The sequence below is a fragment of the Copadichromis virginalis genome, linkage group LG8 (genome assembly GCF_057382275.1).
Source record: "Copadichromis virginalis isolate Kocher_CV1m ecotype Utaka linkage group LG8, C_Virginalis_male_GT1.1, whole genome shotgun sequence".
Lineage (NCBI taxonomy): Eukaryota > Metazoa > Chordata > Actinopteri > Cichliformes > Cichlidae > Copadichromis > Copadichromis virginalis.
Window position 1 is genome coordinate 20414101 of NC_140625.1, and position 25262 is coordinate 20439362.

The 25262-nt window shown below is 39.7% G+C and overlaps 1 protein-coding gene and 1 long non-coding RNA gene across 8 annotated transcripts in view; one reads left to right on the top strand and one right to left on the bottom strand.

Annotated features, from left to right (window-relative positions):
* Nucleotides 1-1148: 1148 nt before the first annotated feature.
* LOC146703282 (calcium-activated potassium channel subunit alpha-1a) overlaps nt 1149-25262 on the bottom strand; it is a 113316-nt gene continuing 89202 nt past the window's right edge. For 2 of the 7 annotated variants that reach the window (XM_085466444.1, XM_085466440.1), the window contains 12 exons: nt 24065-24097; nt 20715-20808; nt 16342-16465; nt 15758-15982; nt 13783-13975; nt 12736-12849; nt 12432-12524; nt 11348-11478; nt 9988-10182; nt 8439-8557; nt 8120-8341; nt 1149-3342 (listed from right to left, as the gene is read on the bottom strand). In XM_085466444.1, the coding sequence (XP_085322570.1) occupies nt 3321-3342; nt 8120-8341; nt 8439-8557; nt 9988-10182; nt 11348-11478; nt 12432-12524; nt 12736-12849; nt 13783-13975; nt 15758-15982; nt 16342-16465; nt 20715-20808; nt 24065-24097 (1565 nt within the window). In that variant the 3' untranslated portion in view covers nt 1149-3320. The remainder of the gene's footprint in view (nt 3343-8119; nt 8342-8438; nt 8558-9987; nt 10183-11347; nt 11479-12431; nt 12525-12735; nt 12850-13782; nt 13976-15757; nt 15983-16341; nt 16466-20714; nt 20809-24064; nt 24098-25262) is intronic. The other 5 variants (XM_085466445.1, XM_085466441.1, XM_085466446.1 and 2 more) reach the window with 3 other exon arrangements.
* LOC146703283 (uncharacterized) lies at nt 7264-10814 on the top strand. Its single transcript, XR_014921979.1, has 5 exons — nt 7264-7557; nt 7666-7695; nt 9604-9711; nt 9960-10156; nt 10575-10814. It is a non-coding gene; the product is annotated as an uncharacterized LOC146703283 (long non-coding RNA).

The following is a 25262-nucleotide window of genomic DNA, read 5'->3' on the forward strand; positions in this document are numbered from 1 at the left end:
CCAGCTAGAGCTACTTTTACATCATCTCCTTTTGTGAGATTATTTAAGTTATTTTTATTCCTTTAGTGTCTCGTTCTACTAGCTTCCCCTCAAAATTCAGTAAAACTTTAAAATTTTTCTATTCTTTAATGTTTATCAGTGTCTTGTTTTGTCTTTTAAAACCCTTTGTAATTTTATTTAAAAGATCCTATAAAGAAAGTTTATTCTTATTCTTCTGCTTAATATAATCATTGTTGTTTTTGTTGTTGTTATTATTTATGTTGGATATTTCTAATTACTGTTATACTATTTAAGACAACTGACCATTTTTTAATTGACATTTACACACAGTCACCAAAATTTCAGCTATACTGGTACTGAGAATGTATTATTATTTTGGATTTTTTCAAAATATTTGCCCTTTTAAAAAAAAGAAAAGAAAAATATTTTAATAGTGCATAAAAAAATGTAATCTTTTACAGTACAATTTTGTTACTTTCCTCTCTCTGTCACAAACTTGACTATGTAACAACTATTCACTTTTTGTGACACAAACCAGCAATGTCATGTGATTTAGGAGAGGCACAAAACTCAAAACTTTTAGTTTTAACCCAAAAATTTAGCATTTATATATTTTTTATAACATTTTTTAATGTTCTGTGCAATAATAGCTGATAATGTAACCCTTTAAAAAAAGTGTCAGCTCATTTATAATTTGACACAGTAAATCACTGCTTTGTAAATAATACACATATATAGTAGTCATAGACTGTTTTTAGTTTGATAGTTAGGCGTGTTTGTTTACTAAGAAGAGGTGACACTGCTGTTGGCAGGAGGATAAGGGAAATCAGCGGCCTCTCTGCGAGGTGTTAGACTGTAAATATTATTGGCATGCTGACAGTCTCCCACAGAGCCATGGTGTGTAAAAATCGTTAACAAGCACGATGATGGGCTCTCTCCATCCCTCAGGTGAGAATGTGGAGTGTGTTTTTACATCAGCCATTATCCAAGAGGGTACAACGAGGTGTTCTGTGTCACGTGATCTAAAATTGTGCAGCGTTATCAAAGAGATAGTGTAATTTATTTTTCTCCTTTTTGGGGTGCGCGTGTGTGTGTAAAACATCATTAACATCCTTTTAAAATCTGAGAAAATAAAGAGACAAGACATATTATAGAACACAATACATCTGCTTTTAATTTGTGAAAATACAAAATGAAATCATGTACAATTTATATACAAGGCTATTTGTACAAGACAATAAACAGTTTTTATTATTGTGTATGATGACATAGTCAGAAATATCAACTTAGCACTGGCATTGACGATGTGCTAAAAAAAAAAAAGCACAAAATAATACAGACTAGACTGCAATGTTGAATGTCTCTCAACCCCACAGGTACTGTCAAACGGGAACACACTAGAAAAAAATACTTCACATTAAGCTTTACACATTTACATACAACTGAATTGCTTTCAGGCGCTGCTCTTGATGATGGATTGATTTAGAAGAAAAAAAGTTTTAAGACTTCTCAGACTGTTTGCGACAGTTGTAGCTATCTCCAGTGAATTTTTAAGAACACTAAACTAGAAGCCTCTTTTCGCAGCAGTGGGTCTTCCTAGAGTCCTCCATTGGCTTCAGCACTGCCTGGCACATTACTGGCACTGAGGGATGGACAGCTTGGGTTTCCTCTGTGCCAGTAAAAATGTCACAACCTCTCTCATTTTACATCCAACATGAATCCTAGGCTGGACTGTTATGTGTCATATATGGATCGAGAAATTCATGGAGCAATATGTGCTTTTCTTTGCTTTTTTTTTTTTTACCTTTCCTTCCCCCTCATTGATCCTAAAGTAAAGTGACAACAGTGCCAGTATAGCTGTGATTCATTATTAAAATAAGACATGATTAATAACACCACACACATTATTCTGTGCTTCCAAACAGAAACAAATGATTGGTGCTTTATTAGAAGCAAGTGGAAATGAAATATGTAATCAGTCATTGAGGAGGTAAACAAAACAAAGTATTCCAAAAAAAAACCAAATAGCCAAAAATTCAGTTGTTTTTTTTATGATAGAGCTGTTCTTCGTGCATCAACAAAAATCATGTCTGTTTATGGCATTAAGATTGGTCATGGAGAACATACAAGTTGCTTAATGGCCTCCAAGACAATCCTGTGTCAGGCAGTGCTTACAGCCAAAGGAGGACTTAAATGATGCCCACTTTATGCGATATGTGGCTTTTACATTCATCTTACCTACAAGTCTATCATATATGGTCATAGCATTTGGCTTAGCTGTTTATAGTGACTTAAGTAAATGGATAAATGTAAAATGAACAAACTTTTGGATTTTTGGTTGTTTTATAATTTAACCAAAATTTAAAAAAACCCAACAAAAACAGCTCTATCATATTTGGCTATTAAAAAACAAAAAGAAATTTTGCAGATGCAGATACTTGTTAACACTTCCGGGGTTTTGGACAACTTGAAATAGCAACGTGAAAACATTTATAACACCTGAAAAAAGGCAAAAAAAATAAGACAAACATAAATGGATTCAGATAAGGCTGGACCCAAATGCCATTTACATATGGACACTGGCCGTCGTAACTGTCACAAATGTTGTGAATTAGCTCCAAATGGCAAAGGAATCACTGAGAGTCAGTCACTAACAATGCCATTGTGGTGGGGTTGCAGCTGGGTGTAAAATGCACATTTTAAACATACTGTACAGACTAACTCTGCAACATTGGTTAACGTAAATGCAGAAGTAGTAGTAGTTGTTCATACACAGCTAAGAAGGCAACTTTTACAATTGCAAAACTTGATCCATTAATCCTAATAAACACCCCTTTTAGCAGTATTAGAAGTAGTTATTCTGTTTTTTTAACATTGCTTTTCTTGTTGACGTGACCATCATTCCCCAAAATAAACCAAAAAAGTCATGGAGTCTGGCCACTGCTAAAGGTTAGCTGTGCAAACTAATAGCTGAGTGACTGTGATATTTGACAACGATTGTCTTTAATGAAGATTACGTAAAATAAACTTGCTGCAGAGGTGAATGACGAAAGCAGTACATGTTCGCCTTATACGATGAAAAAAATGATGATTTGCGTTTGCAGATGAGGCGATATCTCAGATTCCGGACGGACGCCTACACGATGAGTCTTCTAGGAGTCCAATAACCAGCACGCGTCCAGAACTCAGCGCTTGTGCTCTGCTTCTCTGATGGGTGGAATCAAGCTGCTTGCGGATGTACAGTATATCGACTGATGTGATTGACGGCGAGAGTATTCACAGGCTTGAGCTTTATGGTCCTCTGGTGGGTATTCTGTTGCTCATCTGTAAACCATGTCTTTTCTGAGAAAGAGTCAAAATCATAAAAAGACAAGAAGGGAGGACATCAGACAGTTAATGCTACATGGAGGTCAAATATTTTGCATTAATATGATGCATTTTTACATGCACTAATAACATTTTAAAAAATGTTTTTTCTAAATTGTTGCTTTACGAAGGTATTTTAAGCTCCACGGTGAGTTTTTAGTGGTGGGAAAATATCACTCATTGTGTTTTTACCTCCCTCTCTAATATTTCAATCACGCTAGTGTAAAAATAGGACAGCAACCTCCTTGTGATTAGGAGAAATTAGCATTTGCCCAGTGATTGGATTTAATTGTTTTGCTGTCAGGGGTCTATTACAAGTAGTCATGGTCGCCAACTGGTTGCCCAGCGATTGAGCTTGCAACACCCTCCACCTCTGGATTGAGGGTGTTGCACGCAATGGCACTGCACAGATCGCCTGGTGGGAGGCAAACTGTCTTCAAATAACTGTAATCACTTTCACACAGATTGGCGAATGTTTGCAAGTAACTGCCGCCCTATTTATTAATCTAGAAAGCAAGGTTGCCTAGTGCCTGTGCAATTTTGCACTTTAATCTCCATCCCGTAGCAACTATTTGTGGAATTTCTGCTTTAGGTTAGAATGTAAGATGTTTCTGTGCATGTAGACAAGAGTAGCATAAGATTTGTGATTTTCACTAATTTATCCCACATAATTACCATTCAACTGCAAACTGAGAGCAGACTCTTGGTGCAGTTTGAGAGGGCAAGTGACGGCGAGTGGTCGGAGGCAACAGATCTCAGGTTCATCGTGCACATTTGCAATAATTTTGATTGTGTTGCTGTCTCTACTTTTGTCTCCTAGTGCGATTGTAGCATAATGCCATTCATCTTATGGCCATTTTTTAAAAATATACTGCCATGAAGCATGCAGCTTTGTTGAGTCTAAAGACATGCAAGTTCCAGTGAAGCAAAATCTCTTTACCAAATTACAAGTTAATGCAGGACTTCCACCTTCATAATTATTATATGTATACGTATATTTTCTAACCTTTTATTTATAAAAGACTTCAAACTTTTGGCTTGATGCAACTTTTTCTGGTTAAGAAGGAAATAGATAACCTGACATTCTACAATGTGATCCATGGTCATGACCTAAGGCTGTTATACTGTGGTGCATTAATACATGTGCCAGCAGACACATGTTGCCAGTAACAAAACATTAAACAACAGTAAAATGTAGCATCAAACCATTCAGTTGCAGTCACACATTCTACAGTCAAACCCGCTGTGAACTGTGCTGCTTAGGTCACGACCATGCTCTCCTGAAGCAGTCATTTGGAAATGCTAAACTACTTGGCTTTCATTCAGAGGGCAACATGTCAGCAGGGACATGACCGTGTTCAGTGCAAGTATGTAATATCATGCATATTCATTCACTTCCATACCTTGGCCAACTCTACTTATCCTTGTTGCACTTTGAAAAGAGAAAGTAGTACACTACGTGTAAGCTAAGTGGGAAAATACTAATGCGACCATTAATAACAGAAAAGGCAGAGCAGGAAGATCGGAGGCATAAAACCAGCAGATGATCTCAATGCGTATGGATTTGGAGTAGGTTAAACAGTAGGTTGCCACTAATCACAAAAAAAGATAACGAAAAACAACATAGGTCATGTAAAAAATATCTTTAAGTGCCATTATTATACATCCAGCATAATAATGCATGTCAGACAGCCATAATCTTCCCATGCCTATTGTTAAAGCAGTTTTAAAAAATTATCTCCAAGTTTCAGATGGAAATACCAGCATGCAGCTGCACTTCAGATGTTTTTAAATCAAACGAATACACTGGTGTGTTAAATGGATCTCTGTAAAAAAGTGCAATGCATCGTATTAACTGAGCATGAGCAGTATTGTTAACCATAAAAAGCCTGTAGTGTTCATTCAGCAGCTGTGACACATAAGCATTCCCTTTGAATGAATGTGAAAATATTATGATATTGCTATTATTTGTAGAATGCATACCTCTGTCAATTCTGCAAAGTCCCTTCACTGTGTTAATAACAGTAAAATACTGAGATACCTGTAATCAATATATACTCAGAGACAGACAATTAAACCAAACAATCTTAGACCCCATCCATACCGGGAATATATTCAATAAATATAACCGGCCCCATGAACCGAACCCATGAACTTAAGGACAGGCCTGATTAACAACATTTAGTAATTAATGCAAATACAAATACTGCACATGGCACAAACAAGCTTTTGTGATTCAAACAAGTCTGTACTTTATGGTCCAACATACATTAGTAAAGACATAAAATGAGTTATTCGGAAGCACAGAGGCATACTTATAGACAGTATAAAAGATGGATGTGGGTCCTGAGTCTGACAAGTGGAGCCGATACAGAAGCGCCCCAATGTTCTTTGCCCAGCAGGGAATTATTTCCCTGGTTCCAAATAAGACTTCCTGTTGTATAGACGTACATGGTAAAATAGCTCTAAGCTTCATTAGTCTGTGAACTCAGTAAATATGCAACTGGTGACTTTAATCAATAGTTTCAGATAATATGGTTTATTTGGGAAATTATGACTGTTATTCAACTCATAAAGGAGGATTTACAGGGAATGCTCATTATCTAAAGACTTGTGATGGCGAATGCGATGAAGTGTCTTCGGTTTCCAACCTCTCTGGTTTCAAAAGTCCAAGAAATCAACAACCTTTTATATATCGATCTTACAGTCTTTAATTAAATGATTCACCTGATTCATTATGCCAACTTGCAGGCACTCTATAACAAACACCTGCCAGACACCACAGTGTAATTATAATAGGGTATATTGCACTAAAAGTACAGGTTATCTTATCTTATCTTATCTTAACAAAGGCATTATTTCATTATGGGACCTGGTAGGCTTGCACTACATTGGTACAGCCTATAGAGAACAACCATAGTGTACAGATAAGTCGTGAAACTCTAAGTGTAGCTTAGAGGCTCTGTCTTCTTGTACAGTGTAATGCTTTACAGCTGTTATGTTTCTATATTGCAAATTGCAAGTTGAAAGGTAAATGGATTCTTTACCTTTTTAGAGTTATCGAGAGAAAGAAAAGCCAAATACATTTGAGGACATGCTTTTGTTAAAAATGGGCTGGGGCCACCTGTGAAGAATTATCTACACAATCTAAACTCTGACTTCTGTACATCTGGTAAAAAAAAAACTTGTAGGTATACGTGGTACCATTATAAAAGATTGATGACTGATCAAAGTGGTATCATCCAGTCAGCTGCTTGTGTCTTGAATACACTATGGTTGAAGCTGTCAGCTTATCAATCACTTGAAAAAAGTGTATGTGGTCGGGGACTTGGTAAGCCCAAACATGATGTTGAATTGGGAAAGTCTAGCCAAAGTAATAAAATCTGGAAGTACGAAATCTACTTTGAATAACTATCCCTGCTTCTAGCTAAGAGTTAGATAGAATGCCATGTACATTTCCACAGCAGAAACGCCTTCCTATAGCGATTCACACCAACTATAGTGTCATCTGTGGAGACCACAGGTGTAGTAAGGCTTCAAACTGAAGTAAGACCTAAATTGTGAAATCAAGACAAAGGCAACAAGAAGATTATAAGGATTCCAGCTCCTTTGGTTGCAGGTCGAATACTCTGTAGAGAAAAAAATGCTAGCTATTGCTGCCGTATGCTGACAGTGTAGTACTCACTGCTTCATTGAACCTTGACTTTAAGCAGTTACGGGCCCAATTTGCAGCGGTGCATAGAAATTCTGATTCAGTTTACCAGTCTAATTACTGGTAATACAAGTGGTAATCATAATACATGAAAATGTCTCTTCACAAAGTTTAACAATTGTAGAATAAAACTGAAATGTGACATTCACATTGTGCGGGTCAAACTTTATTAACAACCGTAACATTTTATGCTTGCAAATTGTCTTGACATAACTAATAGTTCACGGTGGCAAGTAACATTTAACTAAAAGCGCAGCTTTCTAACGCAAATCAAAAGGCATTGAGAGGACACGATGTGCAAGAATTCATTGACATGACATGAACCTTTAAGACGTGTAATTTTAAAAGTGCAATTTAGTACAATAAGTTTCAGCTTTAATTCGAAATTAAACAAAACTTGGAATGCTACAAGTGGAAAGAGACGGTGGCCATAATCACAGAGGTGCTGGATATTAGCAAAACAAAAAGGAAAGATGGAGGTTGTACAATGTTTGTCACTTACTACCCTGAGGGTAATTACTTTGTCATGTTCTATGATGTGTTTGCCAGTGTCACATATATAATAATATCCTTTTCTTCCACATTAGATGGAGGTTGAGAGGAGTCTGTGTGTATAGGTAAGGCTTTCGTAGTTAATTAAAAGTTGGTAAGCGGTTAACTGGACAGAATTAGTTGTAGAAACCCTGATGTATATTTGCACTTGACTCAAAGTGTACTAGTCAGGATGTTACTACTGTTCTTGGCTTTCAAATGCACAAGAATGTGGGAAAAAAACAGCTAATGGATGGAATGAAACTCAGTCCAGGGGAGTTCCAGTTATTCTTTGACCTGCAATATTAGCCAATCCTGCTAAAGTGGAAACCCAATCTGTACTAAATTGCTTTGTTAAACACAAAAGTGGCACATACATACACCGTCAGACGGACATACACACTTTGACACTCAGACGTGTGAAAGTCTGTCTGGACAAACAAGGCAAACGCTGTCGGCAGGCACCGGTCACGGACATAGACAGTCACAGAGCTTTAGAGGGGCACATACTTTTGTTTGTCTCGCGAGTCCCTGCTTTTGGCTCGGTTGGTGCGGTTGGTGGTGGGGATAGAGTGGACGGAGGAACTCTTTTTGCTTGAAGAATGGGATGAATGGGAAGAATGGGAGAGGCTGGTTCGAGACTGGCCAGCGTTGTGGTCAAACTGCATCAGGCAGAATATCAGGTCTGAGGGCACCAGCTCAAATGCATACGGTGGATTGGTTATGACATATCTAGAGGAAAAAGGGACCAGATGTGAGGCCAGTTATAAATAAAGTAATACATGAATCCATTATTATTTGGATTTCAGTCAAATGCAAGAACACATACCGTTTGGTACACTGGCTCTGTGTGTTTAGATGTGCGTCTCGTAGCCGATAGATGCCAAAACACAACATGTTATAAGTTTTTAGGGCTTTACAAAACAGGTCACCATAACAACCACCATCCTGTAAGAGAGCAACACAAAACTGATGAGTACACAATTTGTATTTTGTAAAACCAACATTAAAAATACATATTAACGTCATAGAAAAATAGAATCTGTGTTACACAGTGTAGTCTTTTCTTTTCCCTTGCATGCTCTTTGTTTTGTTTACTGTTGTCTATGTAAATGAAGGACAAAATTGTCTCCTGACCACACTCAAATAAAATCAGCAAATAGATCTCTAGCATCAAAAGTGATAGCATTACGTCTTTATCTGATACAGCTGGATAATAAAGCAGAAAGTCATGGAAATTAAGCAGATAACTCTACAAACTCGACAAACACAAGCATTCAACAACATTTTACAGCACACAGTTAACTCATTCCAGTTGAAGTGGAACTGCCACAATTAGAGGATTCGGTCACCAGGGTAAAGCAATGATGGATTTCATGGAATATTAGAGAATATTAAGAGAGCCATAGCACAAAATAAAAGAAGCCTCCTTGGCTCATTAGCTTTGTTCTGCCATTTATAGTACTGTACAGGAGTCTTGAGCCACCCGTCCTTTGTTTATATTTAGCTTCCTAAGAGTCAGACTAAATTTTAAGTTGTCTTCGGAAATAGCTTTCCAAGCTTTCTGAAGGCTTTTAGTTTTTCTTTGGACATTGGCTGCTTTCCGTCATTTTCAGTTCAGTTCTTGTACCTGACCACTGTCAGAGGATTTTTTTTTTTAATCATATGAATCATTCAAGCATAAATAAAGGGACCTAACAGACGGGATGAGTTAGGAAAACAAAATAAGAGATTTTAAATTGAAATCTTAGTCACTTCATTACTAGCAACCTGTCACAAAACCCATCAGTTGTTCCCATGTCTTTAGTTGATTTGGGTTTATGAAAAATACCAGCAAACATAGTATTTTTGGACCAACAAATGTAAATTCCCAAAATATATTAGCTTGAAGCTTGGTATATCTCATGGTGTGTAGTGCGTCCTTAAAAAATTTGAGGAAACTGAACAAGTAGAGGACAAAAGAAAAAGTGGCAGGCTTTAAAATCTTTCTACAGCAGATGACCAGTGTGTGAAAGCTGTGTCCATAAGAAATAGGAAACATCCAGCAAAGACCTGAAACACGACCTGAGAAATGCATCTGGCTCTTCAGTTGATCCATCTACGTAAGTGCTAACAATCAGTCAATATGCTATTAACAATATGCTATTAAAACTAACATCTTAAATAAATGCCAAAATACTTATTTGATGCTCATTCTATAGATAAATATAACTTTATTTTCTATTCATTATACAATTTCAGCTATGTCACAATCACTCAACACAGTTTTACATCCCCATCCCATCCCTATTACTCTGCATCCTTCAGTAACAGCAGCTCCCACAAAGCAAGCTGACAAAAATGTCCTTAGCCCCCAGGTGACAAGACCAATCACTTACCCCGAGGTCGGCAAAGGGCCCATCGTACAAGGCCAGCTGTGCCACGCGACACCTGTCCCTGTTTGCCAGGGTCTGTGGTGTGCTGTAGCCACCTCTTAATGCATTCTCCTCTGCCAGCAGCCCCTCCAGCTCCGGTGTCGCCCCGCCCGTTACCAGCGTCCGGATCAAGGTGAGGATATTATCATTGAAGTATGTCTGAAGGAATGAAGTTAGAGGGGGGTGAGTCCTTAAGCAAACACTCCCAAAGTCACAACTGAACCTTCTCAGCGTGCCAGGCAGATTGAATGGTGCTATCTAACCCTGCTCTGTCGCATCACATTGGCCTGAACATGGAGTGAAAAGACAGGAGAATCCAGTTACTGCAGGTCACACCTACTTCCATCAGAGCAGCGAGTCCATGTTCACACTTGTACAAGGATTTATTACTTAGCTTTATATAAGAAAGAAAAAAAGTCCGCTTTATAAACCACACAATAAAACCTGAAGATATACTCCTCTCTGTAATTGTTATCTTTCTAATCCCTCCTCAGTTATTGCTTTGCTGATTTTAACAAGGGCAAATGTCTCCCCTTTTCTTTTCACTGCAGTCGCTTGTCTCCCCCTGCTTGTACAGCATGGTGACATCTCCCTTGGCTGCTGACAGCACTATTGACTCAGATGATGGATGAGGGCTGTCCATTAGGTAGCATTACCTTTGTCTACACTGGAGCACACTTGAAGGCAGCTTTGTTCTAACCTCACTCAAACTGAAAGGCAGACAAATGAAGCCATCATGCCTTGTACAAGTTCCAGTCTTGTCATTCATTCTTTTAACAGAGGACCAGAATGTGCCTACTTTATTATTTGTATTATTTTTTTAGATTTAGTTGTAAAGCTCGGCCAATATATGATTTTTAAAACCGATACAATACTGATACGATATTTGGCAGTAAAGAATTCAGTATATTAGCGGTTATTCTTTTTCTTTTAGACACACGACACAAAAAAGCATTTGTTATGTGTCATTATTAAGGGTTATATTTTTTATTTCATCTCATCCAAGAGGGTTCTTCAGTTCCATAACCAAAAGGTTATGGAGGTATTTAAACCCAAGTGGGAGTTTCCCCTTTGGAGATGAACATGTGTTTCATCACATGAGCTTAGCAGAGCCCTATTAGGGTTTAAATACCTGGGATTCTCCACGTTTTGCTTCTTGGACTGAAGTGAAACAAACAAAAGCCCAATCTTCTTCTTTTCAAGCTCTTAAGACTGCTGATACAGCTTTATCAGTAAGTAGCTAATATCAGTCGATACCGCGACTATTTAGTTGACCTATTTTGCAATTGGCAGATGTTATTAGAAATTCGATTTTTTGACTTACCGCACTCATTAAGGAATCCAGCACACTGACTGCAAATGCTGTCCCACAGGCAAAAGGCTGTGTGAGGTACAACTCTGTGTCTGGGTCGTCGTCATCATCTTGATCCAGGAACTGAACATTCGAGTCATTCACTATGGGGTAAACGTGTTCATTTTATTAGCTATTTCAGTTCAGCTTGTTTTTTGTTGGGTTTTTTTTACTGCACACTGAGTCCAACATGGCAAATGCTTGATTCACGTGAAGAGGAGGACACAACAATACAGCGGTTGTGCACAACAGTCAGTAGCAGCAGATATGGACTGTATTAGAAATCGGTGAATAGTTTCGCATATTCTCCTCATTTGCTTAGTTCCAAATTTGGACCACATTTTAGTTTCTTTAAAAGAACTAAAATGACATATGTGTCTGGTGTTTGTATCCAGCCTTGTGGCCAACTTGCCTCTGCCACATTCCATATCCAGGCCATTCATGCACACTCATGACACCATGCATATTGTCAAAGTTCCAGGCCTTAACTTGAAGTCCTCCTGAGGTCACTATCAGTAACACCATTATGCCATTGTTTGTCTTGTAAATCCAAGACAGAACTTCCAATTACTTGTACTTGCATGTCAAGTCAAATGAAAGTATTTCATTGCCCCAGAACCTTCTTTAAAGATGTCTTTGAGCACAAAAACACATGCAGTAGCTGGAAGAAAGTAATGATGTAAAATTTAGTTGGAGAACTGCTTCTTCTGTGAGGACAGAAATAAATGTCAGTCATATCGACAGGGCTGAGATGAAAGAAGGGCACGGGACAGAGAACGTGATCCGACAGAAGATGCTATGAAAACAGCCACAAGGACTTCTGAGGGATCAAAGACCCTGTAATTCTTAGAAAAATAAAAGGGAGAAATTTTGCTTTGAGATAGGGAGCCAAAACAAGACAGGCAATTTCAACCAGAACCAAGGGTAAAATGTGCTCAAAGTGATGCCATGGGAATGGACTGAGCCTCTTGTGCAGCACGAGAAATCAAAAGAAAGCTGATATGGAGGCAGCAGCAGTTACGACACTGCAGTACAGGACAGAGGCACTTCTTCTTACCCAGCTCAGTTATCATTTGTATGCTGGTCCCACTGCTTTTATCCTGACTGAATGAAATCACAGGCAGTTTTTTGCCTGGCTTTGCTAATGGCGCTAGACAAGTGTTAAGGAAAAACAGTTACTGGTACATGTCAACAAGGGACAAAAGCATAAACAAATTCCACTTTTAGTACAGTTAATCAAGTGATGACAGCCTCTAATTGCATAATTTGTGTTTTCGGAGATTTGTTTACAACTACTACACTGAAAAGAACATAAAACAGCAGAGCTAGCATATCAATCAACACGTAGCAGCAAACCATACCTAGTTCTGTTATGATGGGGATATTTGCTCCAGTGGTGACAGAGGTCTGCCTCACCAGTCCATGGACTGGACTATTCTCAGGAGATGATCTATCCATTCCTGGTGGTGTGAAGCCTTAATGGACATACATGTCACACAAAGCACATCAGTTAATACTAGGTTCAGTACTTGATTTTAGAGGTTACGATAATGCACATCAGCAGAACTAATGTGTCGGGGCTATTTCATCTATTTGCAGCCACGAGTGAGGTGTAAAGTGCAGTGTTACCATATTCTTGACAACGACCAGTATTGATTTATATATAATAGATGTGACAAACAGCTCATTTTGTTTCCCTTTGATTGTGTGTGCATGGAGACAGAAACATTTTACAAACATATGCAAAAAAAAGCAAGTACAATATGGAGTCATGAAATAGAAAATCAGTGACGCAAGATTGAATCCAAATTGACTTGACATTTCTTGCTTTCCTCAGACTGACAAGTAAGCACATTAAATCAGTGATGCTGTATGTATAATACATAGGGTATGTTGTGATATCCATCACTTACTGCTGACTAAGCAGCACCATGCGAGGTCATACATGTATTAGAGGAATAATGAAATTGTTGGAGACCCTGCCACCACCACACCCTCCACCCGTCGCGAGGCCAAAAGGTTTCTAAAAGGATTTCTCTCAGTGCCAAATAATGGCCCCTTACTGAAGACCATCTGAAGCTAACTGAGTGCTTCAAGTGTCATTTAGAAAGCTATAACATGCAATTTTAATACATTGCACACATTAGTTTTATGAAAGTAGTCTCAGATATTGAAAAATAACAATGTGCAAGCCAGGCAAATCTCTTGTGCCAGAGCTGTGCTTGTTGCCACCAATTAAGTTTGTGAAGAAACCAGTTGTTACAGTAACCTGAGGAATAGTCAGCTGGGTTTACTGTCAAACACAGTGACACCAGGTCAGCCAAGCAGCACCCACTGAGGAATATTCTCTGTGCCAGGGCCCTGTCCCTTCCAGGCAGTGCAGTGAACTATGATAGGGCGCTCCTTACCTTGAGAATTAGCTTGCAAGACCCCGATGCTGTCATCAAACTGCATAGATTTGATGTTGAGTGACGCCAAGATGCATTCTTTGTCCTGCAGTGATGCATCGTCAATATTGTTCTGATTGGCTGACAGAATGACACACATGTCGCAGAGGTTGATGTTGACAGCCCTCAGATCTGCCCTACTCAACGGTGTGCCCTTTGAGAACCAGTGAAGGAGAGAATTTGTTATCTCACCTATAAGGTACAAGAAATAAATCAAAGTTTTGAACGGCAGGCAAACTCGAAACTTCTGTCGGCCTCGTGTGCATGCTCCAAATTATACTACTCGCTGCTGGCGAGTCCTGACAAATGCTGCTACTGCTAATTATGTCTTTCACAAAGTCTTTTAATGGTGGAACAAAAAAAAATTGTGGATGCTCATATTAAACATGAACAAAGTTTCACATAATGAGGTCAGCGAATGTGCAAGTATTCACTATAAGCTCGAGCTTAAGACTTTTCAGGCCAGATTTACTAAATGGGACAAAAAAGCATGTGAGCGAAATCCTCATAGTGCTCATGGGTGTGGTTAGTTTAATGGTTGTGCCTATAAACACAAGCACAGTCAGTTCATATAAAGTGCACAAGTTAAGACATGTTTTTTTCTGTGTTAAATATCAACGCAATTAGCAGTAAATAATATTAATAATGGATTGCATTTATATAGCGCTTTTCGGGGCCCTCAAAGCGCTTTACAATTCCACTATTCATTCACTCTCACATTCACACACTGGTGGAGGCAGCTACAGTTGTAGCCACAGCTCCCCTGGGGCAGACTGACAGAAGCGAGGCTGCCATATCGCGCCATCGGCCCCTCTGGCCATCACCAGTAGGCGGTAGGTGAAGTGTCTTGCCCAAGGACACAGCAACCGAAACTGTCCAAGCTGGGGCTCGAACCGGCAACCTTCCGATTACAAGTCGAACTGCCAACTCTTGAGCCACGATCGCCCTTAGTGTCTATTGCAAAAATTTCTACGTTGATTCGTGCAGTTGATTTAAATATTCTCCTCCCATGTCTTGATGCATGTTCAGTCGTCCAGGTAAGTAAATCTCCAAAAGTTGATTCTGTTCATGTGGACATCCAGATGAAAAGAATCAACTTTTGGAGATTCTCCTCCCATATTTTGCATCTTATTGAAGGACCGCTCAGAAACATACATGCAAACATCTTTAAGTTGTCACCTCTTACGCATAATCTTCTCACTGCTATCTCTTTGTAAATACTAACAATACAATACAATTTTTTATTATTTTTTACACCTAAACCCAGTTTGTGCTGATGCAACGTGTTTATAAATCTGTCCCTTGGTGCGCAGCTTTCTGACTTTTTTTCCCCTTCTGGCACTGTATGATGTCAGAAAGAGAGAATAACCTCCATATAATCAATTCGGGTACAGAGGTTTAGCTGTGAGCCACCTGCTATCCGTCTGATTGAAATTTGTAGCCAATCAGTAGAAATCTGGCTTACAAGGTGAAGGAACAGCGCTGAAGCTTGTTTAACACAGCAGATGAACTGACAGGATGCAACTAAGTCCAATATAAGATAAATAAGGATTCCTTATTCTGGGAGTCATGCATAGCTTCCCTAATAAAGTCCAGGCAGAAATTCGCATAATCAAATCCACAATGTTCCCCTAAACCTAGCCAAATCCTTTGCTAGCATAACCACATAAATATTAATCATTATGTAATGTCCAGGATTTAATATTCTACCGAAAACCACAAATTGTTGATGGCTTTAAGATTTGTTAACAATGAGCATTTTGCAGGACAGCTTGCAAAATAACAATGTGCTCTTTATACTGATGAAACAGTATCACGTTTCCCACAAAATACATTTGTTAATGAGCATTATATGCACACCAGTTTAGAAAAACAAAGGCATCACTTTGACGTGATCTAGATAAACATTTGAAATTAGTGATTTTTCTCTACTTACAGGCAGAATGGAGACTTTGGGGAAATTATGCAGAGTTTCCCATTCCCGCTTCAGATACTCAAGGGAGCCGACAAACACAATATGCTTCAGCTCATGGTAGTGAAAGTTGCTTGCTCTCAGAGGCATCACAAAGTTTCGGACACCGATCAGCGCCGATTTCACGTCTCCAAATATGCACACGACCACATGACCGCTCAGAACAGTCATGGCTGCCTCACTCCGTGTCTGAGAGGGAAAGAAAGGGATAAGGGATCAATATGTTCCTGGCTGGAATTTGCATAAATGGGCATTTCCAACAAATGTTAGCGCTTTCTCCTTTTGCAGTGAGCCTGCCCCCCCTGTAAAATATATCATGCAGTTCTGCACTGCAATGAAAGTAATTTGAAAAATGGCATATGTATTAGTACAAGAAATTTTCCATAGTGCAGGGCACTCTTGTAGCAAATGACATGTCAAACACCTCATTACAGAGTGTTTAAGTGCCCTGTCAACCTCTGATAGTGCTTTGTGACATGACACATCTGTCACCAGGGAGAAGAGTGTCGGGACAAATGACGTGTACCGAGTGAAGGAGCAGGACCCACCAAGATGACCTTCTCAATGTCTTTGGACGGGCACCAGTGAAACATCCCCGTGGAGTCATATTTCTTTACGTTCTCGTCCATGCTCTCAATCTGCTCGTTTCCCAGGATGAGGAGTGGGTCATGTCTAATCAAACAAAAAGATGGGAGGGAGACAGTGAAATTATATCATTGATTTGAACAAAAAACACATTTTATAAATTAACCATAAGAATATTTGGCAATCTGCAAATAGGTCGCTTTTACTAAAAAAAGAAAAAGAAAAAAAAAAGGTTGCTTTCTTCCTAGTTTTTCCCGCTTCCTCTTTTCGTTTTCCTGTCAGAGGCCATCTGCAGAAATGCCAACAAAACTGCCATGTCATCAAGCAGAGTGACATCAGCAGCGGCAGCCAGGCGGAAGAAGATGGCAGCAACACACTGCGTTGACTGGCATGAGCACGGAGATGCAATTACGCCCCCTTACTGCATACGGGTTTTGACGTAGTGCGCTGCGTGGTAAAAGCTTTAACAGACCAGACTTTAAATATTTCAGCAATTTGCCCAACCGTATTTGCTTTCCAAAGTGAAGGGTATTAATGTTTAAACAGACCATCAGAACTATATAAACTAATTTCACTGGTGAACATTAACGCTGACCACTAAAAGTTGTCTCCCAACACGAGTACCTGCATTTCTATCACACTTGTTCTGGTCAGGGGGATATGATCTTATGAAGTCATACAGTTAATTTAAATAAAGGGTTTTGATGCATGTAATAGAATAATCAAACACATGATCTATGGTATGAAAAAGATTAACAGAAATTTGTAAGTTACCCAAATTTAACATCTCATCAAGCTGATCCCAACGAAAAGTTTTTTATCTGCGGAAGAAAACTCACATAAAGATTGTCCGAAGCCAACCGATATACGTGACCAGCCACATTAGCAGTACTGCTCAACACAATCCCTTTGCCCTAAATCAACTTTGTCAGATTCAGATCAAAGTTAAAGATGCTGTCTTCTGAAAATCCAGACAACAGTCTTTGGTCTCTGTCCAAAACCTTTTAAATTGTTCAAGTCCTCCCCTCGTAACAAGAGCGTCTCTTTAATCCATCCAAGTACCTCAAAAGAATGGGCACCTTAAGTAACATGTTAAGTATGTATGAAAGTGTCAGCTGAAACTACCATCCCTCAGGCTCCAAGAGACTGAAGCCGAAAAAACCCCCACCTTTGGGCTCATATACCCCCAGGCAAGACCTGGATGTCCTTTCAAGAATATAAGTAGCAGTAGAGGGAAATGTCTTTTCTACCTCTCTGTCGATGCGGCTTCACTTTGAAAAGCGCGTGTACGATAAAATTTCAATGTCAAAGCGTGCACATGTTTTTTTGTTTTTTTTTAAAGTACAATGTTAACAGAAACGTGAAATAAAAAAATAATTAAATACACTCCAATATATTGAAAGCGGGGGTCCTAAAAACAATGGCACTCACTCCCATTTGCTGCTTCTAGACTGTCGGTTGCATGAAATCAGACATCGCCGCTTTTCTTTTTTCTGTGTAATCAAAAGAAGCGGAGGCGGCAGCTTTGATAAACTGTAGGTTTACAGGTTTACAGCCAGGACAATCATAAATGATCATAAAAAACTGGAACTATGGTGCTTAAAATCCACGTGAGAGTGCAATTCAAATTCTAATAAGAGTGAAAGCATTTAGTGGTTTTACACCTTGGCTAAATATTCCATCAAAAGTCAAATGTTTCACCACTCACTCAGTGGAGCCGCTGTCACTTCAGTTTGTCCTTGTGAAGATGACTGGTGAGGCAGAGCTCTGCCAGGATAGCTATCGCTCACTGTCAGCCATGACGGCCTGTCACTACCCTGCACTGCCAATTGCCTCAGCAGTTCTGTAACAGACATGACGTGTATGTCACGGCACTCCGATGTGACCAAACGCGTTATGACATCCCGCAGTTAGATGTGTCTTATGACCCATCAAGGAGCCCGTGGAAATGGTGTTAATTTCAGTGAGGTCGTCATTGCTAAGTTCCAGACGGGTCATGTTAGTTTGCTGGAACTAGAAGCGAACTGTCTCGTGGAAACGTGATCGCTTTTTTTTTTTTTTCCTCTTGCGTGGTTTGTTTCGTTAAACAGCGCAGAAGTGTCCGTGACTGTCACTTCTGTGTACTTCTAAAGATTCAAACTGATCAGCAGCATAATTCACTGCTTTATGATGACACGTTTGACAAGACTTCACACATCATTACCCCGAAACATAAGGCCAGGTGTTTTCTGGAGGAGCGTAATGACAGCTGAGAGAGCCATAAAGAAGAAGGCAGACATGCACATTATGTCGATCTTCTAATTCGGCAGCACTGCACTAGTTCTCTCTAACACAAGCACTAAGAGCAGGCAAAGTCTTTGAAAACCCGGCACATCATGAAAACTGACAAAGGCCTGCTCTTCAAAACCCACAGCCAATCTGTTGATCATTACTTATTTACAAAGGCCTTGAGGCCGCTGGTCCTGTAAAAACACATTTGATATAGTATACACCCAGATGTTTTTTTCTCTGCTTGTTGCAATGAAGTATCCCTTAGGCTCCCACGGCGAATCCCTCTCTAGCGTGTAGGCAGCAGACGCTGCACGAAATATCACATCCACCTGTACTGCACAGTATTAGCATGGCAAGTAGATGGATTGGTTTGGTGTGTTGATTTTTTGCTGATAGCATTGGAAAAGCCTGGTTTTGCTTCCCAAGAGCCTGGAAATCACCTGGAGCAATTCAACTTTCAAACCACTTTGAACCAAATAAATAAAGGGCAAACGCCCACCTGGAAAAAACAGAGACCAGACATCAAAGGAAATGGTAATGTATGCATACTGACACTTTTAGTTATAATACAAAGCAATATTTTTTTTCCAGAAATAGTGAATGTTGCTGATCTGTACTGTATCTGATGGTATTAAACAATACAGACATATGTGGGTTTGAATTCCAAATGTCAAGCAGATCGCAGCCATATTAGCAGTGAGAACATAAAGTCATCTGTCAGGTTTAATTAAATTTCATTTGTGCTGTTGCACTTTGTATACATCAGGCTGCAGGTCTTCCCTGTTGCCTGGCTTCCTTATAACATTGCACTTAATGACAGTGACTACTATTATTATCGTCCCTCTAATGGGTTCTTGTTGAATAACAGTGTTATCTCCAGTCAAGATCAATACGCTACGATTTAATTTCACGAGACAAGATAAAAGCAAGGTAGCATTTGAATTCGCCTTTCATTGTGATGATACATATCATCTGTGGCCTTACGTGCTGAAAAGACCTCAGAGGGATCCGACAATAGATGAATAGCCTTGGGCTATCTATCCTTTAGAGCCCCTCTGACTGCCTGGTGCTGTCATTAGTGCCAGGCCTGTTTAAGAACTGTAGTCTGTGGGTGTCACATGAAACCTTGTGGCATAGAGCTCATCTCAGAGGCTGACATATTTTCCATGAAAAAAGGAGCGTAGAAAAATGTTCTTTCAGATGCTCTTTGTAATGCACTGCTTAATCCAACAAGTACTGGTTTTCTTCCTAAAGCACAGGTATCTGTACTTTCTTCATCAAAGCTTTGTTAAAGCTACATTAATGACTATATTTATGTCCCTAAGAGGTTAAATTGATATGTGTAATGTGAAAGAGATTATTTGATTATGCTTATAGTTATAAACCAACAAAGGATTATCACCTGACTGGAGATCCCTGCAGAGTATTTTTATACCGTCCGGCAAGTTGTTTTGGTTTCATTACTCTTATGATGAGCAGGAAGCTAGTCTGTATGTTACCCTCCCAACACTAAGCAACAAATATAATATATAGCTGTTCGATATAACGATATATATCGGATTACGATATAAAAACGTCTATCGTTTCATTTTAGATTATCGTTTCATTTCGTGGTGTCGCAAAATAAACTGTTTACGGCAATATTTTTTCATCGTTTTGATGGTCACTGTAGTGGCTATATTAATTTCTTAAAGTTCTCTCTTTCTTCCTGTTAAAAGGGAGTTTTTCCTCCCCACTGTCGCCAAAGTGCTTGCTCATAGGGGGTCATATGATGGTTGGGCTTTTCTCTGTATCTACTATACAATATAAAGCGCCTTGAGGCGACTTTTGTTGGGATTTGGCGCTATATAAATAAAATTGAATTGAATTGATAAAGCATAGTTTAAACCAAGCCTAAACCTAACCAAGTAGTTTTTGTGTTTAAACTAAACCGAGCGGTGATTACAGTTTGTTGTGTTTTGTTGCCGTTTAACATTTGGCTATTAAAGAAGCTATCTGTATTTTTATGGTGAGGGAATTTATATGTGTAAAAACCCAAAGACAGATAGCTCCTTGTGGTACCTACCTCATAATCTTAGGTGAGGAGTTTGGAGAATTCCTCATGCCTCCATTACGTTGCTTTTTTTTGGGTGATAGTGCTGATTGTTGGTCCTCTTGAACTGCAACAAAATGCCAAAGAAACAGCATGATGGCGGGAAATGATCAGAAGTCGAGCAAAGATCCACACAGCAGGGACAACAAAAGAACAGCACAGCACAATTTGAGGTCAGTGAATTCAAAGAGATAATATACATACAGGGACAGAGTGGAAAGCGGTCGGGTGAACAAGATGGAGTGGGACAGGACAATTTAACCAGTGGGTAGCAGGAAACAGTCCAATGTTAGCATAATGCAGACAGGATACATTAGCACATCATTGGCATGGTTGTATATGGAGATGCAAACATGCAGTAGTGCCATTATCAACCATCATGCCATTTGCTGAAGTTTAATCTGGGAAGCTTTATTTACCATACGCACTAATCCATTGAACTGCTGTAATCCACCTGTCAACAGTTTTATCATTCAAATAATGTAGCACCACAAATAAGTTGAGGGCTGTTAAGAGGGCTGTGATTTCGTAATCATAGATTACTGTACTACAGATAGACCTAGACTCGCATCACTGTTGCTCACACTAATCACTCATGTTCTCATTTAATTAAGGTAATAACCTATAAATATTAAGCATCTAAGACTACAAGCAAAGGTGCTTTGAGTCAGTGTTGAATCCTGGATTTCTGGTCTTTGTTCGTCTTGAGAGTGGTGCCCTTGGCTTATACAATTAGGTTGGTCCTTGTGCCAGAGTGATTTATGTACAGCTGAGATGCCCTTTGGACATTGTCTTTATCACTTCAGCAAACTGCACTGAGCTCTTCATAGGGAACGAGTTATAACTTTTACCCCCGAGTAAAGTAATCAGGCAAATATTTTTACAAGCTAATATCGCAGCTGCAGAAAACAACTCTACTCTGTGGCAGTCGCTGGTAAAATAAATACAAGCAGCAAGAAAAGTGTTTCACTAATAGCACTTTAACAGCCATTGTTCACTGGGAAAAGATTGTTACAGGTCATGGAAAATACACTCGGGTACCTTATAACTGATGGTTCAAGCTGTGAACTGTTTCTTTCTTTTTAGTCTTTTCTGTCTTTCTTTCTTTTTTATACAAAGAAACTGCAATTGCTTTCATTAAAATTAATAAAGTCCCAAAGATCTTGCTCCTCCGCCGACGAACACATGATTTCAAGCACCGCTAGCATGTCGAAGACTGACAACATAATGGAAAACGTTGAAGAAGGGAGGGGGCTTTCCAGTCGAGAGGGATGCTCCAACACACTGGCCCTTCACATCTCGCTCGGCCTGTTCAATATTTAATGTTTCACAGCTGACAGCTGCACACACTGGGTCATTAGTAAGGAATGCTACACATGCAACCACTCCAGACTGGCAAGCACATGCTTTGGTTGTGCTGTTGTTGAGTGCAGGCCTGCCAAACACGCTGAGGGTAAGAGGGATGTGGGGGGATGTGGCCCTTACACTGCCTCTGACTGAGTGTGGCGTTACTGGAGTGACCGGGGTGGTATCTGTATTTCACCGGCAGGCTACGGGCTCGCTGGAGCCGGCTGACCTCTTCTGTCACCCCTGGCGGGCGGCCTACCTGGCCTGAGTCCTCGGAGCCCACGAAGCTCAGTCTCAGAGCAGAGGGCTCAGCGGGGGGCAGCAGGCTTCCCTTGCGGTTGTTTACCAAACGGACCGATAAAGCAGCAACTCCGCTACGGGGCCCCTTACAGACCTCACTGGCTGAGGTGTGGTTCAGTTTAGCTGACTTGTACCGATAAGGCTGGATTAAGGGACTGTTGTTTACTGCTAAATGAAGAGGAGTCAAAGTCAGCAGCTATACAATACTTATGTTTTTTTTCTTCAGGTGTTAGTTCACTCAAATCACAGAAAACACAGTTCCCCTCTTAATTCTTTGGATATCTGTCTCTTTGGGTAGTATTTGCAGAAGGTTTGAAGAGACAGTGCAAAACTAGGGAATAAAATTTCATTTGTGATGCTAAGAAACACTGAAAAACAAACTGACAAATGATATTACCGTGGTCTGGGATAATCTTCATACCATACCGAAGAATAGAAACAGCTCGTAGTGGATGCTGTAGAAACATAGCTGGCGTTTTTCTAATCTTATTTTAATGCCGTGAGAACCACGATAGGAAAAAAAAGCTAAAGTTATCTAAATGAGAAAGCAGAATATGGCACTTTCTTTATGATTTTAGCAAACTAATCCTTTAATTCTTGAAGCTAAACACAAGGTAGGATTTGATTTAAACTGACTTCCGTAAGACCAGCAGTGTGTATGTTAATAAAACATCTTGTGACTCTTATCATAATTAAAGGACAGTCACTGGTTTAGGGGGGTAATTCTTTCTGGCACAAGAATGCTAATGGCTGAATAATTTAAAAAAAGCTCATTTTTATTTAACACCACTTAACCACTTCCTGTAGCCACCAATGAAAAGCTGGATTTGACGTTTACTTTGATATTTATAATAAACATGAATTAATAAATATGCTTTCAGGTGTTTTAGCAATTGTTATGCTACCAGAACAAGGAGGTGACAGTGTGAATCAGCAGCCACTAGCTGCTACATGCAGTTTATGCCTGATGAAGGAGGGAGGAATGAATTCGATATACATTTTAATACTAGCGATATAATAGCGGTGAGGCTGGTAAAGATAAAAAGAGACAGAAGAGCTGTGTTTTCCTTAGTTCAAAAATGTCTGGGAGCTAAAACCGGAGAAGAGAGATGATTATTTCAACAGTCAGCTGTCTAGCAGATTATCCTTCCTGCTCCAGACCTCCACTATTCATCTGCCCCACGTCAAACATGCACAGCACTTCTCCAGGACAATGCAATGTGGCAGATTTGCTGCCTATCACAGATCCTGTTAAAGTGGACTACCCACTAGTTTCACACTCCTGTAAGCGTTGGACGAGAGCTGAGAGAGTTTAAGATCGGCTTTTTGCATTTTAATATGTTTTACTCAATTATGCGAGGCTGAAATGCTTTTCTTGCATACATTTAATTTGAATGTTTTTAAGTGATTTTGTCCAGACTTGGTTTATCCACAGTCATGGTGAAGATGCCATGAGTGTGCTGCTGAGCCCTAACTCATACCTAACACAAAGAATCAACTCAAAACTGTTTCCTAATGCTATGCATAAGACACACAGTCATGGATGATGATGATAGACTGGACAGTGAAATACAGCAGGTCAGGGACAGCTCAAATATTAATAGCTGACAATGCACAAATGGAGGGGTTAGACACAAGTGAGTCGAGAGAAAGAGAGAATGGAAATCAAAACTTACTTGATTTGATATATCCATTATAGCTATTTTTAGCTGAGAAAAATGCAGAGACGGATGAGAGGTTACAGAGAAGAACAGGTCGTAATGAGAGCAAATTATAAGTGACGACTGTGAACGGAAAGCTGAGGGATTTCTCTTGAAGGCACTTAAAAAAAATTGAGGCCGTGGAGACAACACGGACAAAGCAATGAGAAGTAAAACAGGTCGGTTAGAAATCTGATTTTCAGAGATGTGGGCAGTAATTTAAGAGTAGCTCGCTCTATGTTTGTAGTCATCTGCTAAATATCTACGGTGTCACTCTAAGCAGTGATTTGGCTATTTTCAAGTCAAAAGAGGACCAGATATCTTGGCTACCTTTAAGTTTCGATGAAAAGCTTCTTTACTCCCATTAAGAATTTAAGACTGAAATATTACCACGTTTGTGTGACTGATAATTATTTATTATTAGCAGTTATTTAGTATCAGTTATTATAGCTGCTCATATTTACCCTCCAGTGAAGGCTAAATGTAAGTTTAGCAGCATTAAGTGAATACTCAAGTGAGAAGCAGGTTTTTATATATCATATATTTTCAGCTTGACATGTTCAATCAAAAACACCTACAATAAACTCACCAGCGCACAAAACTTAAGAAGCGTTACTGTCTTATTTTTGCCTACCCATGCCTGAGACAACCTGCACAGATGTGTGTAACGTTCGGTGAGTCCCACACATGCTCATTAGTAACTTATTTCAACCCCTTGCTTACATTAAAGGTCACGCATTGAGCTTAAGGCAGGACAGTGACAGCAATGTTCAAACAGGGACTGTGCTGGTCCTGGCATCTGTCGCCTGCAATCGGAGGGCGCGAGCAGAGTCACAGGACTAACAGGCTAGCATCTGTCCCACAACGAGAGAAAAGGAGAGGGGCGGGGGCACTCGGCTGCCTGGTGGTTAGAAACTGTCAGGCTGAGTTTCATGACAACCGGTAGCACTCCAAAAATGAAAATGCAAACATAATTTCCACGTCAGGCCGCATAAGGCCTCGCTCCACGCATCTCCCGCACCGTGTCGACAGCAACTCTGGAGCTCTTGCTCGAGCTTTTCTAGCCAGGCCACGCTCACAGCACACAACCCTGGGAGACACACTGAGGGGTAAAAACGCCCAGACGTGTTCAGCTATACGAATGGTTTTTGATCAAGAGTCATTCACTAAAAAT